A 17,107-nucleotide genomic window follows, 5' to 3' on the forward strand; every position below is an offset into this window, starting at 1 on the left:
CTGACCTTTGGGACACTCAGAAGACCCCGTCCCCTGAGAACACAGGGCTCGGGCAGGCACATAGGGGTTCACCAGGTCAGTAAGGTACAATGGTGCGCTGCTATTGAATATTTTAAAAGTTAGTAGCAACACCTTAAAATCTGCTCTGGCATGAATAGGGAGCCAATGAAGAGAGGCCAACACGGGGGTAATGTGTTCATATCTGAAGGCTCCGGTCAGACTTAGGTCAGACTTTAATCAATCAATCAATCAACTTTTATTTGTATAGCGTCAACTCATAACAAGTGTTATCTCGAGACACTTTACAAGAAGCAGGTAAAATACCTTCCTCTTTGTCTGTTAACATTACAAAAGAGCAGGTAAAAAGACCTTACTTATTGCTATATTACAAAGATCCGGCCTATCCATGTTCTGGCAAGCCGTCAACCGACGATCTTGAGGAGCCTAGGAGAGCTCAAGAGCTCCCAGGAAAGTAGGTGGTTAGTGACTGAGATTTATAGATAGATACATGCAGTAATATGATGTACTGTATATGTAGAGAGAGAGAGAGAGAGGAGCTCAGGGTGCCAGTTCCCCCAGTAGTCTAAGCCTATAGCAGCATAACTAAGAGCTGGTCTACACCAGCACCAGCCCTAACTATAAGATTTATCAAAAAGGAAAGTTTTAAGTCTATTCTTAAAAATACAGACTGTGTCTTTTGGTTGTATTGCACCGTGGGACGGAGACAAACGCAATTTCGATTCCACTGTATGTCTGGCATATTTTGAAATTGACAATAAAGTTGACTTTGACTTTGAAGGCATGTCACTGTGAGATCACAGACAATGCAGTAAGAAATACGTTTATAGAGCTTGAATGTACCACGAGAGGGCGCCTTTCCCACATGCTATAAGTTTGGGGAAGGCAGAAGGGGAAGTGGAACACTTCTTTGATGGTCTCTGTGTCAGGAGGACGCCTTCAGCGGACGGACACTGATGGTGTTTTTAACGAAACATAACAACCCAGTCGTGTAAATGTAGCTGTGATTAATGTTACATAAAGATGAGATAATAGGACCGCGTAACAAAACAACCTTTTTTTGTAAACTAAGTGAACAAAAGTATTTATTTCATTACGTATTGAATTATTTATAGCTGGTTTATTTTTAACTAGCTTAACAGCTATAGCTCGACGCGCAACGATACAGATGCTGCTAGCTGCTTTATCCGCATTAACATTATCTAATGTTCTTTTAGTTAATTACTAATCGTATTGACAAGTCTCAAGTCTAAGCGGTGTATTTGACATCAAAGTAAAGGTTATACGTCCTCAATTACTGAAGAGTGGACGGACATAACATTGGGCATCTGCTACAATCCTGTTTATCGTTAGCTTAGCTTGTTTACACGAAGATTTCGATTAGGCAAGACAGGAAGTGATGATGTGACTACAGGGGGTGAAGCCTCGGCAGTGAAGTCATGCGTGACTTGAAGTGTTCATTGTCTGAGAGAAACCAGCCCACTGCACGGTGGTGATCAGGTTAAGAACCATCACTGGGATATTGAGCCTCTTTAGTACCCAACATGCCTGGGATGGTCGTGTTTGGTCGGCGGTGGGGGATTGCCAGTGATGACCTTGTTTTCCCCGGATGTTTTGAACTCTTCTTTCGTCTGCTTTGGTAAGTTGGGCACATTATTTTTATCTCCACCTGAGCACTTTGGTTACCTCGAGTTTAACTTGTGAAACATGATAACAGGCCTGCTCCACAGGAGTGGCTGGGCCCCTGATATTTAATAATATCAATGCAATGAATGTTGGCTCAGTTGGATTGGCTCTGATCTTCTTTTGGAGCTGACTGGAGAAAGTTAATTGGGGTCAAAGCCTTGTGGTCTCCTTTCCTTTCTGCTGTACTTACTTTGGTGCAGATATCTGGCATGGCCATACACAGACAGACATCAAGTTAAGTCCAAACAATAAACCAAAAGTGTATTTCTATGTTAAAGGGAATTATGAGTATTTAGCTTTAGCGATGTCATATCATGTGTTATTGCTTGAATCTAAGAGGGACTGTGTTTTGGCAAACCTTTATTGAGCTGGGCTCCAGAAAGCTCTCACCTTCTGGGGGGTAAAAATGGGAGAGCTGCTGACTCCGATGTTGTTGTTTTTTTTTATCAGCTGCTTCTTTTCTCTTCAGGTGGATTGGCACCATGACCCTGTTCACTTATCACAAGGGAAATTTTGATTGTAATGGAAGAGGAGTTCTTCACAGCTATCTGGTGGGACTGTTGGTCGTGTTGGCGCTCATCATCCTGTCGTTATCTGCCACTGTCTACGTCAGCGCCCAAGGTAAATCGGTTGTTTATTGATCATTGTGAAGATATTTAGGCATGTAAGAACATTGGCTGGAGTGGAAACTCCAGGGTTACAATTCTTTCACATCATTTTGCCTTGAGCAACACGTTTCAAAATACAGGTTATTAAGCAATATGCGATGAAAGAAGTGTTCAAGACAGTTGCTCTGATTCTGTCTAACACATATTTCCACACATTCTTTCTCCTGAAATACTGAAATGTGTGAAAGCAGAACTGTTCAGAATTAATTATTAATTATTAAAAGTTGAATTTAAAGGCAACTGGACCTCGGGGGAGATCTTGAAGACACTTCAACTCTTGTGCAAAAGGCTTCTTCGGTTCTAGACATTTTTTTGATTCAGCTTTCAATTGCCATGGCTTGTGTGACTGAAAACCTCCACTGTCAAATTAAATATAGAATAGTAAGGGTAACATATATTTTTGGAGGCTGCCAAAACACATTTTGTCCTTTTGTAACATCTTAATAGTTCACTTAATACATAGCAGCTAATTAAACATCCATCTGTGGTGCAAAACAAACAATTATTTTATAGGTTAAACAAAAGTCTTCGGTCATTTATTTATCAGGTACCATTACAAACCCCGGCCCACGGCGCTCCATGCCAGCCCTCGTGTATCTGCGAGCTCTCTTGTACATCCCTGAGCTGGTGTGGGCCTGTCTTGGAGCTGTCTGGGTGTCTGACGACAGCAAAGGCTGTGATCCTGCCACAGTGGGAGCTGTCATAGCGGCAGTCGTTGCCAGGTTGGTTGTTTAGAGTTGGTTCTAAGTTATAACACCATTTGATAGTCAGACAGGTGTTTTGGTTGAGCAACTCTCTTTCTGTGTCCCCAACAGCTGGATCATCCTGCTGTTCACTGCTATCGGTGTTGTGTTTGTGTTTGACCCGCTTGGTAACCCGCGTCCCCGGCCTGCTGCCATGGAGCCGCTGGGAGTACGAGACCTGCAGAGCAACGAGGGCACCCAGTTCTTCTCCACAGCTCGCTCCCTGGCTGTAAAGGTGTGGGAGAGCCGGCTGCGGCTCATGTGCTGCTGTCTGCCACAAGACGAAAGCCACCGAGCAGCGTTCTCCAGCATCTCCCAGCTCGTCAGTGGATTTTTCTCTGTAAGTGGAGCCTTCTTTTCTTTCATCTGCTCTTTTCTACACCTGCCAGTTAGTTATGAGTTAAGTTATATATTGTGAACAAACTGACTAAAAAATGTAATTCTGCAAACGAATCATTCATGAAATGTTTTTGTTCCTTTGGTGTTGCAGGACACAGACCTTGTCCCCAGTGACATCGCAGCTGGTCTGGCTTTGCTGCACCAGGAGCAGGATAAGATGGAGCGAAGCAGAGACCCAGAGGTCGAAGTTGATCACAGTCCTTCCTCCCCCATCGTGAGTACAGGAGTCTGTCGTCTTTGTCGCTATAGCAGACTGCAAAGAAGTTCAAAATATTAAGTAAACTGTATGAGTTATGTAAGTCTGTGAAGCATAACCCTAATCTTTAAAATATGCTTGTACTTCCTAAACCATTCACAGGGAGAAGATTTGGAGACAGAGTTGGAGAAAGCAGCTCACTGTATGCAGTTTGCTGCAGCGGCTTATGGCTGGCCGCTGTATGTTTACGCCAACCTCTTCACTGGACCCTGCAAGCTCAGTGGAGATTGGTAAGACACTTCTTACTTATCCGAGTCAGTAGGACTTCAGGCAAATCACAAAACCAGCCAAGTTAGACTAGTACCTGCAGAAACTGACTAGGTAACCCAGGCAGCCCTTATTAGAATGCATATGTTTGTATCAGCTGTAGGAGTCATGCAGCAGAGTACGACATTGTGGGGGGAGACCACCTTGGCTGTCACTTCTCCTCCATCCTGCACAGCACTGGTCTGCAGTACAGAGACTTCATCCACGTCAGCGTCCACAACCAGGTAGGAATGTCAACTTTCCCCACTCAGAAATACTAGAAGATACTTAAGAAGTCACCATAGTCTCAACATTTCACCCCCCCCCCCCTCTCCCCATCCACAATATGTTTGTTATTGAAGTAAACGAGCGGTTTTGTTTTTAATTTTATTTGACAGATCTATGAGATTCCGTTCTTTGTGGCTTTGGATCATAAGAGGGAGGCTGTCCTGGTGGCTGTCAGAGGAACGCTGTCTCTGAAGGTGAGTTTGGACTCCGTCTGCCCAGGATTCATTGTAAAATGACACGACAGTCTTTTTTTATCAACATTTTGTTTCTCTCATTTGTTCACAAAACATATAAATGATTAGTTTAAAGTCTTACACTTTCATGTCATGTGTGAACATGAAACATGTCCCTCTGTACACCTGCTGTTATCCTCTCATCTCTTCTTCATGTTCAGAATCACTTCCCCATCTGTACAGAGGGCTTTTCTTTAATGGATGTTTAAAGGTCACCGTTTGTCTACTTCTGGTTTTGCATCTCTTCTAAAAAGAGAAAAAAGGCCTTAAATATTGCTCATACAGAAAAAGAAGAGTTAAGTAGGAAGTGAGAGTGTGATGAGTAAGTAAGGGCATGTCTGTGAGTGTAACAACAAATGAATCCATACAAGCATCAAAGGTTAAAGATCCTTTTTTATGGTGGTCATGATTTGGTTTCTTGTGTTTGTCTACAAGTCTGAAATAATCAAACAGGATTTTGTTCAACACACCCCCGATTTCATTTTTTATAGTGCGAATGTGAGAAAAGTGCTAGACCAAAACATGGAGTAAGAGGACAGTGAGGACAAAAAACATCAACTAGTACAGACTTCAACAAACAGAGACATCACAAAACAGGACTTCCCCAAAAATGTCACTGATTTGAATTTGTCCGTTTACTGTCGTCTGTGACTTTGTGTCTCATATGGGCCGTTAGTTTCCCATTTTTTTCATTAATTTAACTCTATAGCCATTTTCACATCTGCACTCCAGAAAATATCGAGATCATTTCAGCAGGTCTCCTGATATTCTCCTTCGTCACTCCCACCTCCCATTGGCTCGAGGTAAATTCTCCAGAGAAAATCCCACTGTGTTCTCGCATCGGAAAAAATACTAGGGGGTCTAGAGAAACTAGAGAAACTCTGGGTGAAGTCCGAACGAAAAAGTCTGCTCCTGTTTGTGTTCACACATACAGCTTCTCCGGCAAATATCATGAGTTTTTCAGCAGTTTTCTGCAAGTGTGAAAGCCCTGTCTGTCTGTCCTGCAGGACGTCCTGACAGACCTGTCTGCTGAATGTGAGAACCTGCCTATAGAAGGAGTGACCGGAGCCTGCTACGCTCACAAGGTAAATGTCCTTTTAAACACACACTGTGCCTATGAAGACATGTCCACTGTGTTTCTCAAATAGTATGTTGCAAGTGATATTAGTTTAACCCTTCTGCCTTACCCCTCTCCCATCGCTTTAATTGCAACAGGTACCTTGTGATGTAAAAAACAGAAGCATGTTGGCTGTTTGTTGTTGATAACATCTTATTTTAATGCTGCATTGTCTTTGACTCCTGCAGGGCATGTGCCAAGCAGCAGGTTACATCTACAAGAAGCTGGTGAATGATGGCATCCTGAACCAGGCTTTCTCCATAGCACCGGTAAGAAGTGCCACTGATGTTGTAACCACTCTTCAGTTGCAGACTTTGCTTCGGCTATTCTTAATTCCTATTTGTAAGGAAAGAAATGTACATCAATAGTGCAGTAAAAACATTTGATCTGCATCCAGCCAACTCTTAATTTCTTTGATGTACACATCCAATAGTTTGCCCCAAAGTGCATAATTGCCATCATGTTTTTTTGCTTTTTTTGTGCTGTTGCAGATCTTTGTTTCTAAGCAAAGGTCAAACATTATGCACTATTATCTGAACATGTGATATGTTTCCTGTCTTCCTCTGTATGTAGGAGTATAAACTGGTGATCACTGGTCACAGTCTGGGAGCTGGCACCGCTTCACTTCTAGCCATCCTGTTGCGCAATTCTTTCCCCACCCTGCAGTGCTACTCTTTCTCTCCACCAGGGGGACTCCTCAGGTAAGGAAGATTAAACGGTCAAACTTTTGCAACTGCATAGGAACCAAGGACGGTAGATAGCCCAGGGGTCTTATTTATAAAAGGACCTGAAAGAGATGTTTTACTTTCAATGCAAATGTTTGACAAAAACAAACTTGACCTGTAAGTGAACTTTTATCTATTCACACAATCATTTTGAAGAAAGTGAAAGAGGCATTTGAGTGTGCCTCTCACGATTTCTTCCTGACTTTATCAAATGTAGATAACTGTTTCCATTATGTCATAAAAACACAAAACAGCAGTGTGCTTGTAGGAAGCCATAACACTTCTGCAAACACTCTTAAGTTTAACAACAGAAATAAGACAAATCTTCAATCAAAGAATCAAAGTCTTTAATAAGGGCTGCTACACCATCACATTTCACATCCTGTTGTGCAATTAGACAACAGAATTTTTTTCAAACTTACTGATGAAATGATCATCGCTGGTTGCAAAAATCCAAGATAATGAGCAAAGGCATTACAGTGCATCAACCTTGAAATGACATGTGTTATAATAATGTGCATAAATCACAAAGTAGGAATTTTAGTTTTAAGTGCTTTTGTGTTGCATGACTGCACTGACCACTGCTGTTCTCAAAGAGTACTAATACTCTACCATCTCCCCTCCCCTCCTCCACCACCTGCATGTATGTGTGGATTGTGTCTGTGGCGTAAAATCCCTCTGAGTAGTCAGAAGACCAGAAAAGTTCTTTGCAAGCTCAGGTCCATTTACCGTTGTGTACAGTTATTTGACGGAATAAGTGATGCTAATACGCTAATCCATCATTAACATAGAAATGTCTGAGTAATAAAATCAAAGTAGACATGTACTCCTTTGATAAATTGTTTATTTGAAAACCCACTTAAAAACCAACATGTACGATTCAGTACATTCAGCTCCCATGCTCTCTGAACTCTTTATTCTTGTGAAATTGGATTTCCTGTTCTTTATTTTGTTTTTCATCGTACAGTAAAGCTCTAGCTGATTACTCCAAGGACTTTGTGGTCTCTGTTGTGCTTGGGAAGGATTTGGTTCCCAGGTAAGAAAAAGCTTTTTAATTTTCAAACTTTATTTATGTTTTTTTCTTTCTCCTAGGAAAAACAAACATTATATGTAAGATCAAATATACACATTCCTGTCCATTCCATGAACTTAATGTGCATATTTTCACACACCAATGTGACAAACGTAAGCCTCCATATCTTAGTTAAATGCACAGTATCTAAATTCAGCCACCAGGGGGCTCTCAATCAAAACATTAAGAAAAGATGAGGTCAAGGCTGGCCGGGAATCATGGGAGTGATCCTCTCTGCAGAATGATTAATTGGCGACAGGTTGTTTACAGAGTTGGTGGAAAAGATCGAGTGAGAGTGAAATCTTTGAATGGGATACCAGTGACAAATCTCAGATACAACAGTTACAAGTCTCGTCAGATGCCACAACTGTGTCCAGCTGTGGCTGGGTTTAGGAGGCATCTTATTGAAGTAGGATCTATATTAGGATAACATTTAGACAGTTCCTCTCTTTGTGAGATGTAAATGATGGAAGACTTTACATTGAATCATTCAGTGTCCTAGAGAGAGTGAACTAACGTGGATGCACTGTACAGTGTGTTCCCAAATCCCACGTCTCTGTTGCAAAGTCGATGTCAAGGTCTTGTTCCGAGGCAGATTTTTTTTTTTTCCAGGGAGGCCAATCTTGTATTTAATAAATGTTTCCTTTTGTAACTGAATCCAAGTCCAATATGGTGTCTAATATGTTTGTAACTGTCATACCTGGAAATGAATAGTGATATCTGGCAAAACTGCAGGTATCTAAAGACGTGTGTTTTAGTATGTTATGATCTCACTGGAGAGTTTCAAACAACATAGAAATGCCATCTATGAAGAAATCCCTGAGAAACTCTAGTACGCTGCCTATATGTGACCTCCACCATCACTGTTACTGTAATGTTTAATTAAAGCTGTATCATAGTTCTTAAGATGTAGTGGGTAGACAGTTTGGTTTTCAATGAGGTCAAAAATATATTTGAACTGCACTGCAGACTCTGGTCTTCAAATGGCCAATATAGACGTGTTGTACTATTATAGACTCCAGCATGATAGAGTGTCTATATTTGGCTCGACCCTGTTATTACAGGCACAGGGGAGGAGAAAATGAGCACAACTTGCACACTCTTTTTTTCCCTCTGTTCCTTTTAACACACCGTTTTCCTTTTGCAGTATTCCCTTTTTCTTCTAAAATATGTTCTTTCACTGTTTTTTTTAAGATTAAGCATTCCCAATATGGAGGATCTGAAGAGGAGGATTCTTAAAATAGTTTCCAACTGCAATAAGCCAAAGGTGAGATCCAGTCAAAGCTCAGACACTGGGGCTGTTTTACATCTACCGGTAAATCTTTTGATATCTGAAGTCACAGATGTCATAACAAAAGTATTTTTCTGTGTGTGTTGCAGTACCGCATCCTGCTGCAGGGGTGTTGGTATGAGCTGTTTGGGGGAGACCCTGACGACTTCCCCACTGAGATGGATAACAGGAGGGAGGAGGAGCTTAGCCAGCCGCTGCTTGGAGAGGAGTCACTGATCATACGCCACTCGTCATCCTATCAGAGCCTGGCGTCGGACGACTCACCTGCACACACAGCAGCACATTTACCTCTGTTCCTGCCCGGACGCATTCTGCATATCACAGAAGACGGGCCGTCACGGAGGTCTGTCTGCAGTTAGTTACAAAACTAGACAATACATTTACTATAAATATGATTTTTGTTAACAGAAACAAAGTGTTTGTTTGCCCTCTTGTGGTAGTTAGAAGTAATGAAGCTTCTATAGGTTGACTGATACATTTTTAGGCTGTAACGCTATAGGTACTTGAGATTCTAAAAGGTCAATATTGATTTTATTTACACAACTAGTAATATGAATAATTGTTTCAGAAAAAGAAACCAAGTTTATTTTTTAAAAGCAGGTTACAGTAGATTTAAGATGCGGACAGTCATGTGAAACATTGAACAAAAATGTATCTGACAATGTATTAAAAGTCAAAATAATACAGCAGCTCACAGGTGTATAGGCACATTTTTTAAATTCATTTTAATCATATAAAAGTGGATCATATATAAAATAATACCTTTGTGACGGTTTTCATTATTTCAGGATTGTTGTATCTAAATGCCTTATGTTAAGCTTGCTGTACTGTCAACAACTAGCCAGGTAGAATGAGGCCGTAGACTCTTTTAAAATTACAAGTAAAAGTTGGATTTGCCACTAATTCCTGTGTCTTTTCCTCAGGTCCTGCTTTTCCCAGGTCCGGTACCGTGCTGACTGGTCCAATGAAATGGCGTTCAGGAGTGTTTTGATCAGTCCCAGGATGTTAGCAGATCACATGCCTGACGCTGTGCTCCGAGCACTCAGCAGCCTGACTAGCGACAGACCCTTCCCCCTGTGCCCGTCGTCTTTAAACAACAGCAGCCAGCACAATGCAATCTGAAATGTATCATTTAGACTCACTGTGCTCCTAGGCTGGATTGTAATCAGAGCCATGAAACCACAGAGATTGACATGTTGTGATCTCCATGAATGCACCTGATTTGTAAACATCTTGGAGCACAAGGGTTTTTGTTAAATCGCACTTTTCATAATTTAATTGATATAATTTGTTTTATTTCAAGTTCCTCAATGAGCAACTTAATGCCATGATCTTTGAATGTTCGTTGTGTACAGTATTTGACAGTGCTGCAGTTTAACTGTAATGTGATTGTGAACATTTTATGTTTGTATGAGTGGTGGTGAGGTCGCCCTAAAGTCACTGAAAGTGTACGATACTGTCTTCCTTACAGGACTGAGGGGCATTCTCATCCAAAATATGAAGATATGAGAGCTTTACCTAAAAATGCGAATGGAAGCGTTACGTCTTTATTGTATAGTAACCGTTGATAGTCTTTTTATCTGTTTCAATATTTAAAACATCAGGATGAACAGTGCCTATGCAGACAAACATTTGCTTTAAAGTATGACAGTGATGGTTGCAGTGTATTAACTGCAAGTTTTGTTTTGCATTTTCTAAAATGCAGTTTTCATAGTGCATGGTGTCTGGCAAAAAAAGATAACAAAGGTAGAGAGTGTATTTGTACATTTTGTGGGAACCTGTTTACTTGCCATGGATATTACATCTTTTTTTTTCAGGTAATGTATTATATTAAAGTTGAGTTTAACTGATGCCTGCATAACTATTACACAGCCTCAATAGATTGCATTGGATCCCTTGATCTAAATAAAAGCTTTTGTGAAGCACTCCTTTTTTACCCAGTCAGTTTTTTAAACCATAAAAATACAAGACAGTCCCTCAAAACAGTACATTTCAATACATTTGTAATTGATTCATACCCTGGCAAAAATCATATACGTATTTGGCTGTGTGTGCAAATTTTATAAAAATGATGCCAATGTAATAGTTCAATATGGATTAACTAATTTTTTTTTTTTTTACCATATCATTCATCAACCCTGTTTAGCATGTGACGCAAGCGAGGCGTCCCGTAACAAACACATGAGAGCTTCACGTGATCCTCGTAAAATCCTGTTTCTGAGCATTGGCATGGATAAAATGCGGAAAGTCCAAGAGAGTCTGTACAATATCAAAGATGGCTAAAATAGTAAAAAAAAAAAAAAAAAAAGAAAGAAAGACATCAAATTGCAGGCGCTCACATGCTTAGTTTGTACTGCAGCTTCAAGTTGGCATGGAAGTAATGTATGTTGTGAGTCAAAAACTGAATTTTGTTTGCGAGACAATTAGAGTGGTCATAAGTTAATAGATGCATGCCGTCGAATGATTTTTTTTACAGCTACAACTAAACCTCTTTGAATAACTTGTTGATAGCCTACGGCTCGTTTTCCGCCCCCCTAAACGTCACATAACAGCAACTATATATCTGAGCATCCAGACGGATGGAATTATTTATTCAGGTACAACATGTTGTGCAGACAGTAGCCATTTCGGATGTTAAAAGCAACTATTGAAAACCTGCTTATTTTAATGCCTGTAATTTTTTTTTTTTTTTTTTGCTGAATACCGTAGTTGATACCCGCTTTCCTCTGAAATATCAAGTTCATCCAGCGGTGTTCTTTGCTTTGTCGTTTAGCCGCATCTATAGCCGTCTTTCCGACAGCACTTGAAGGCAGCAGCAGGAGCTCATCTGTTGGACAGGGAAACTAATCAGGAGCGAAGTAAGACTTTTCCGTAGTGCTAGCGTCGAGGCTAGCAAGCTTTTAAAGTCAGCCGTCCATACAACTACGGAGAACAGTCTGTTAATGAAGTACAGTGTCGTTTCTGTACAGTACGTAGTATCGAGCTATGTTTTAGGAGCACTGTTTCGTTACTGTGCGGAGAGTAACAAGGCGGACAGCCTCTGGCCAGCTGAAGCTTGCGGCTAGCTCATTAACGTTAGCTGGGAAATAAGTGCAAGTTGGAGGCAAGAAAATGGAGCTGGACGAAGTAGTCCTGTATCAGGACGAGTCTGGGGACTCTACCATGATGTCCGAGCGAGTCTCGGGTCTGGCCAGTTCAATATACCGCGAGTTTGAGCGGCTTATCGAGAAATACGACGAGGACGTAGTGAAGGAGCTGATGCCGCTGGTCGTCGCGGTCCTGGAGAACCTGGACTCGGTGTTCGCTGTCAACCAGGAGCACGAAGTGGAGCTGGAGCTGCTGAAGGAGGACAACGAGCAGCTCGTCACCCAGTATGAACGAGAGAAGGCACTCAGAAAGCACGCAGAGGAGGTGGGTATCCCCGTAAACACTGACGAAGTAATTGGCAACCCGGATTATAGATGTAAAAACACAGCGAGTGCTTTGGTGTGACAAGATTTAACGCGGAACCCGATTCGTAAATCTGCCAAATCCCTGTTGTGATGCCTTATCGATTAGAGATCACAACTCATTAATCCTGAACAACTCACCATTACTAAATACATAATGTGTGGTTTCATTCGGCACACTCACATAAGCTCTCAAAACAGGTTTTAGGTGAAGAATTACGCTTTTGAATCAGGTTGTCGATGTTGCCACGGCCAACTTTTGGGCATTTTGACAGAGGACATGTGATGGAATAACAAACTTCTGTAAAGTGGAAATATGGTATACTAAAGACTACTTGAATAGGTTGGCGAAGCTTTCTGGTTTCAGAGAACAGGTTGCTTGCTCTGTCAATTGACTGGAGTCGGTGTGAGTTTCTGATAGTATTTGAAGCACACACTGTTCTTTGGCTGTAAGTTTTTTTTCCTCCATGGATGCCAGCTTCTCTAAGGACTCGTTGTTATTGTTGATACAGCAACAGGGTTAATGCACATCGTTGTAGTTTACATTGTAACACCTCAACAGTGAAGCCTCAGATTCATGTAAATCAGGTCGTGATTCACCAGGTGCATGCTCTGTGCTTCCGCCAACAAATAGGCCGAAACATTGACTTAACATTCAGCTCCATGAATACAGCATGGTGTGGGGGAAACCCTGCTATTATTGGCTTTACCTGATGCAAACAGAGCAGTCAATGTTAGTACAGTGACACATTTAAACTGTGTTACACCGCAAAGCTGTGGTCTGCATTCAGACTGAATGTGTGTTTGTGTTGTTTGTAGTTCAATTAAAAGTTGAATTAAATTCTCTTACACAGGACTGACCCATGCTTTTTTAAAACACCGACTGTTTCACAATGGTCGTCTGTCTAGTATGTAATCTTTCATGCAGACTAAGCCTGTGTTAAATCCATGGTGCAAACAAGCACGCTGATGGCATGAAAGCATTTGCATCCATAGTTACGTGTTTTGTTCATTACGTTCTTTATTTGGACAAACTCATAACTTTCAGCTTTGCATTCCGACCTCGCCAACACTGTCCTGCCATTACTGTTGTGGACTTTGAGTGATGAGTTTCCCTTTCAACCAAAGAGAAAGTGTAACTTCCGTCTCACCCGTCAAACCTTAATTACGCACAGTAACAATTTTTAAGATCATGATTACTGTTCATGATAAGTGGCAACACACTTCCACTCAGTTTGTGCGCTCCCATGGAGGGTCTGCCACCGAGTGTTATCCACTCCAAAACCTCTGAGTGTGGAGTGAGAGTGGATTGTTAAACCCTCTAACAGCGAGACCTCACCGATGCTTTGTTACTGAACAGGTGTATCACCGCCTATTGTTCGCCATGGGAGATGTTCTGTATATAAAGGTTCTGCGTTATCACCTGCACAAACTTTTAACACTTAAAGGGAAGATGTTAAAAAAGAATGAATGCCACCAAACATTTTTTTTCTCATATTGTGGAGTAAATTAAATGAGTCTGCCTGATGGCATTTATGTGGACAAATTATTTGAGTGGCATAAATTCAAGGTTGTATAAAGTTCCTGTTTCCCTGTGATTGAGGGGATTTTGAGCTGATTGAGCTCGCTGCTGTATTTATCCCCTCCACCTTAACGTTCTTTACTCTGCTGTGTGCGTGACGTCAGAGTCAGGAGTTCACTCCATGCCGCAGTGAGAGAGTGGAGGGAGCAGTTTCAGAAAGGCCAGTTCTGTTCTTGATCCGCCATCAGAGAGAGGTGTAATGGGAGGAAGAGAAAAAGGCAATGTGTAACATGGGGAAAGAGCTAGATTTACTGCTTTGTCTGGAGCAGTTGGGATTTTCAAAAGAGCAATGTAATTACCATTTCTATTTGCAAAAATAGCCTCTGAATCATAAACAAAAGGTCTACTTCTGTAGGATTGCTTTCTGTAATGATGCCAAACCCTTAGAATAACAATCTGATCCTTATAATTGCCCAAACAAGCACTCTTACATGTGCCATGCCACTGGTTCAATCCCAACAGTTTTATACCTCTTGGTTATTTCCAACCCAACATTAAAGTAGGTCCCTGCTTTAAACAAGTTGCAGAATTACAATTTTCGCGCTCTTTAATGTGAACTATGTTTCTTAAATGTATCTAATAGTTGTAAACGTTTGTTCCCAAAATACTGTGATAAATAAGTGATATCCATATTTCTCTTTTTATCAACTATTGAAAACTTATTATAGTTTATAATTGTTAAGAATAAACAACCAATATTTAAGTCTGAGCCCTAGCATTGAAAATGGGTACTGCAGTCCAAATTTAAAACATTGGAGATCGTTGTCTCTCCCTGCCCCCTCCTCCCTGAGTTGATGATCTTGAAGTTTGCCATGTGGTGGACACTGAAGCTTCAGTGTTTAGCCAGCTCTGCATCACAAAACCTTTCTGCGTTGTAACCTCTCTCCATTCTTCTAAAAGCATCACCAATATTTATCCTAGTTTGACCACGTTTCTGCTCGTGGAGCTTATTAGAAACATGCAGAGTAGAATTAGGTCGAGTAGAATCTTTTATATCTGAACCAGTTCACTTGGTTGGCCTTGATAACTGGTCTCATATCTGGCAAACCGAGGGGCGAGGGGAAAAACTACCGTGTGGGACTGCCGTTAAAGCGCCTACCTTCTGCCACAAAAAGTAACTATTCTGGACCAGAATCTAAACTTGTGAGGAGGACATACTGGCTGCTGCATTGCTGTCAGAGAAGCCATCACTTCAACATAGCATATTTCCTTAATGTCTGGTGATATAGTAAGGTAATTTTATCATTTAATTCACATATTGGACATTTAAAATTTAAAGAAAATCACCAAGAAACCTGTTGTTTGATTGTTACATGTTTTACTTATTAAAACAGTCAGATCGAAATGAATATATTTTGTTTATTATGAGACTTAAAGTTCAGAAACTACTTAAAAGAACAAAAAACAACACAATCAACAATATTTATACACAATGTTCAAATGAACCAAGGTGGGATAGTGAGTGGTGGCCAACCTGGTTTAGACTGCACAAGTTATCAAACTGTTGATTGATAAAACCTCATTGAAACATAAACGTTTAAAACACACACACATACATAAAATATTAGATAGAGGGTTTTAAAAAGCAACATACAATTGTCTGTACAATACATGCCGTTTTTGGACACTCCTCAGTATTATCCAATCTGTTTGGTTGAACTCGACAGTTAAATGTTGTATGACGAGCACAACAGGTCACAAAGCCGTGTGTAAATAATTTATGTCATGTCACAACTTGTTGCTAAAGCATTCAGATAGATCTGCTCACACAGGATTTTCCCATTGGTATTTTACGGACTGACATTTATCTCGTCCCCTCTGACTGATGTGTGCTAAATACCTCATCTACGTTATAAGCAGCCTTTCACTCAGACAGCCAGTTAGCTCTCACGCTTGTGTGATCGGTAATGTTGTTAAGCAGAGAATGATGTCATAGGTCTCGTCCTTTAACTTTAACATCCCCTCTGTGGGAGAGGTCAGCCTCAGTGCATGTCAGTGTAGCAACGTGAGTGAACAATCACAATTCAGGATGTGACATTTACGCCTATAGGAAGTCAAGAATGAGTCAGGATGAGGTCAATGAACAGAGCTGTTCAGGATACAGTATACGTTTAGCTTTTTATTTTTTACGTTTTATTTAACCTTTATTTAAATGGGTCGGTCCCATTGAGATTGAACCTCTTTTTTTAAGGGAGACCTGACCAAGACAGCCTGCAGCAAAAACACAAAGTAACAGACAGGGACACAAAGGGAGACAAAGTATAATTCACTACTCAATACTGAAGTGTGCATTTAATACAGAACTATCCATGAGTCCAAAAATATCTTTTATGGCAGTCATTTGTACAACAAGGCTAGCTAAAAACATCAACATCCCAAAGAATCTGCCTCCATGACATTGATTTTAGATTTACTAAATTATATGTGCAATTTTGTGCATGTCTGATAATTAGAAAATCATTCCAGTTCCAAGTCATCCAGAAAATAGGAAAATAAATACGAATTTCTGTGAAATGTTACTCCTACAGTGCATTGCAGAATCAGCTCTTCTCTCAGTGCTTTCCCACCTACTCTGCCAATTTTTGCAATAAAAAGAAAAGTCTTTATTTTCAGATCTGTTTAACCCTGACTGTGTACTTAAACACCCCTCTGGCCAATTTGGGGATATTCATTTGTGGCATGAGTTCGAATCAAATATATATACTGGCAGAAGTGTCAGTACTTGAAAAAAATGGTTTCAAACTATGTCGGTCATAACCATCTGAGAAATGTGACAACTCCTACATGTGTAATTATACATCCTGATGAAGACATCATTGACTTGTGAATATGAAAAATCAAAAAAGGCACGCAGATCCCTCAGCGGGTGCTGGATCCAAAGAACACAAACAAAACGTCGCTTAATAAATCCTTTAAACGGGAGCTTCTTGGTGTGCAGTGTTTTTCTTTCCTTACCTCTTTGTGCATTTGAACCAAAACATAAAAATCAATCACACACAACCTTGCAACGCCTCGTATTATTACCCTTTAGTTAAATAAAAAGCTGTGTCTAAGTTGAACCATTACATTCTGTGTGATAAACAGTCACACAATGAAAGAATAAAAAAAAAAGAAAAACCGACTCTCCTCCAACAATTTACCAAATGCCTACTCAACAGGGGCAAATTATTAGCCTGGTATTGACCCAGATAATAAGCTGCTCATTGGGCTACAGGTCACTGTTAAAGCAAAAGAAGCAGATTGATCATACCAAACAAACACGTTGTAAGAGCTAAGCCTAAATACCTCCTCTTAGTAGTTTGTCTTAGCAGAGCAGAGGAAAAGGCAAGGCAGG

At 40.7% G+C, this 17,107-nt stretch overlaps 2 protein-coding genes across 6 annotated transcripts in view; both read left to right on the plus strand.

Moving 5' to 3' along the window:
* The first annotated feature begins 940 nt into the window (after nt 1-940).
* Nucleotides 941-10,667, plus strand: daglb (diacylglycerol lipase, beta). Its single transcript, XM_061027926.1, has 15 exons — nt 941-1,657; nt 2,174-2,325; nt 2,920-3,094; nt 3,188-3,455; nt 3,606-3,728; nt 3,873-4,000; nt 4,135-4,261; nt 4,415-4,498; nt 5,545-5,622; nt 5,843-5,923; nt 6,228-6,355; nt 7,347-7,415; nt 8,646-8,718; nt 8,832-9,085; nt 9,666-10,667. Exons 1-15 carry the CDS (start codon nt 1,563-1,565, stop codon nt 9,862-9,864), a joined length of 2,034 nt encoding a protein of 677 aa, XP_060883909.1. The 5' UTR covers nt 941-1,562; the 3' UTR covers nt 9,865-10,667.
* A 766-nt stretch (nt 10,668-11,433) lies between these two features.
* Nucleotides 11,434-17,107, plus strand: part of spag9b (sperm associated antigen 9b) — a 48,240-nt gene continuing 42,566 nt past the window's right edge. For 2 of the 5 annotated variants that reach the window (XM_061029050.1, XM_061029052.1), the window contains exon 1: nt 11,434-12,153. In XM_061029050.1, the coding sequence (XP_060885033.1) occupies nt 11,854-12,153 (300 nt within the window). In that variant the 5' untranslated portion in view covers nt 11,434-11,853. The remainder of the gene's footprint in view (nt 12,154-17,107) is intronic. The other 3 variants (XM_061029051.1, XM_061029053.1, XM_061029054.1) reach the window with 2 other exon arrangements.

The sequence above is a fragment of the Labrus mixtus genome, chromosome 21 (genome assembly GCF_963584025.1).
Source record: "Labrus mixtus chromosome 21, fLabMix1.1, whole genome shotgun sequence".
NCBI lineage: Eukaryota > Metazoa > Chordata > Actinopteri > Labriformes > Labridae > Labrus > Labrus mixtus.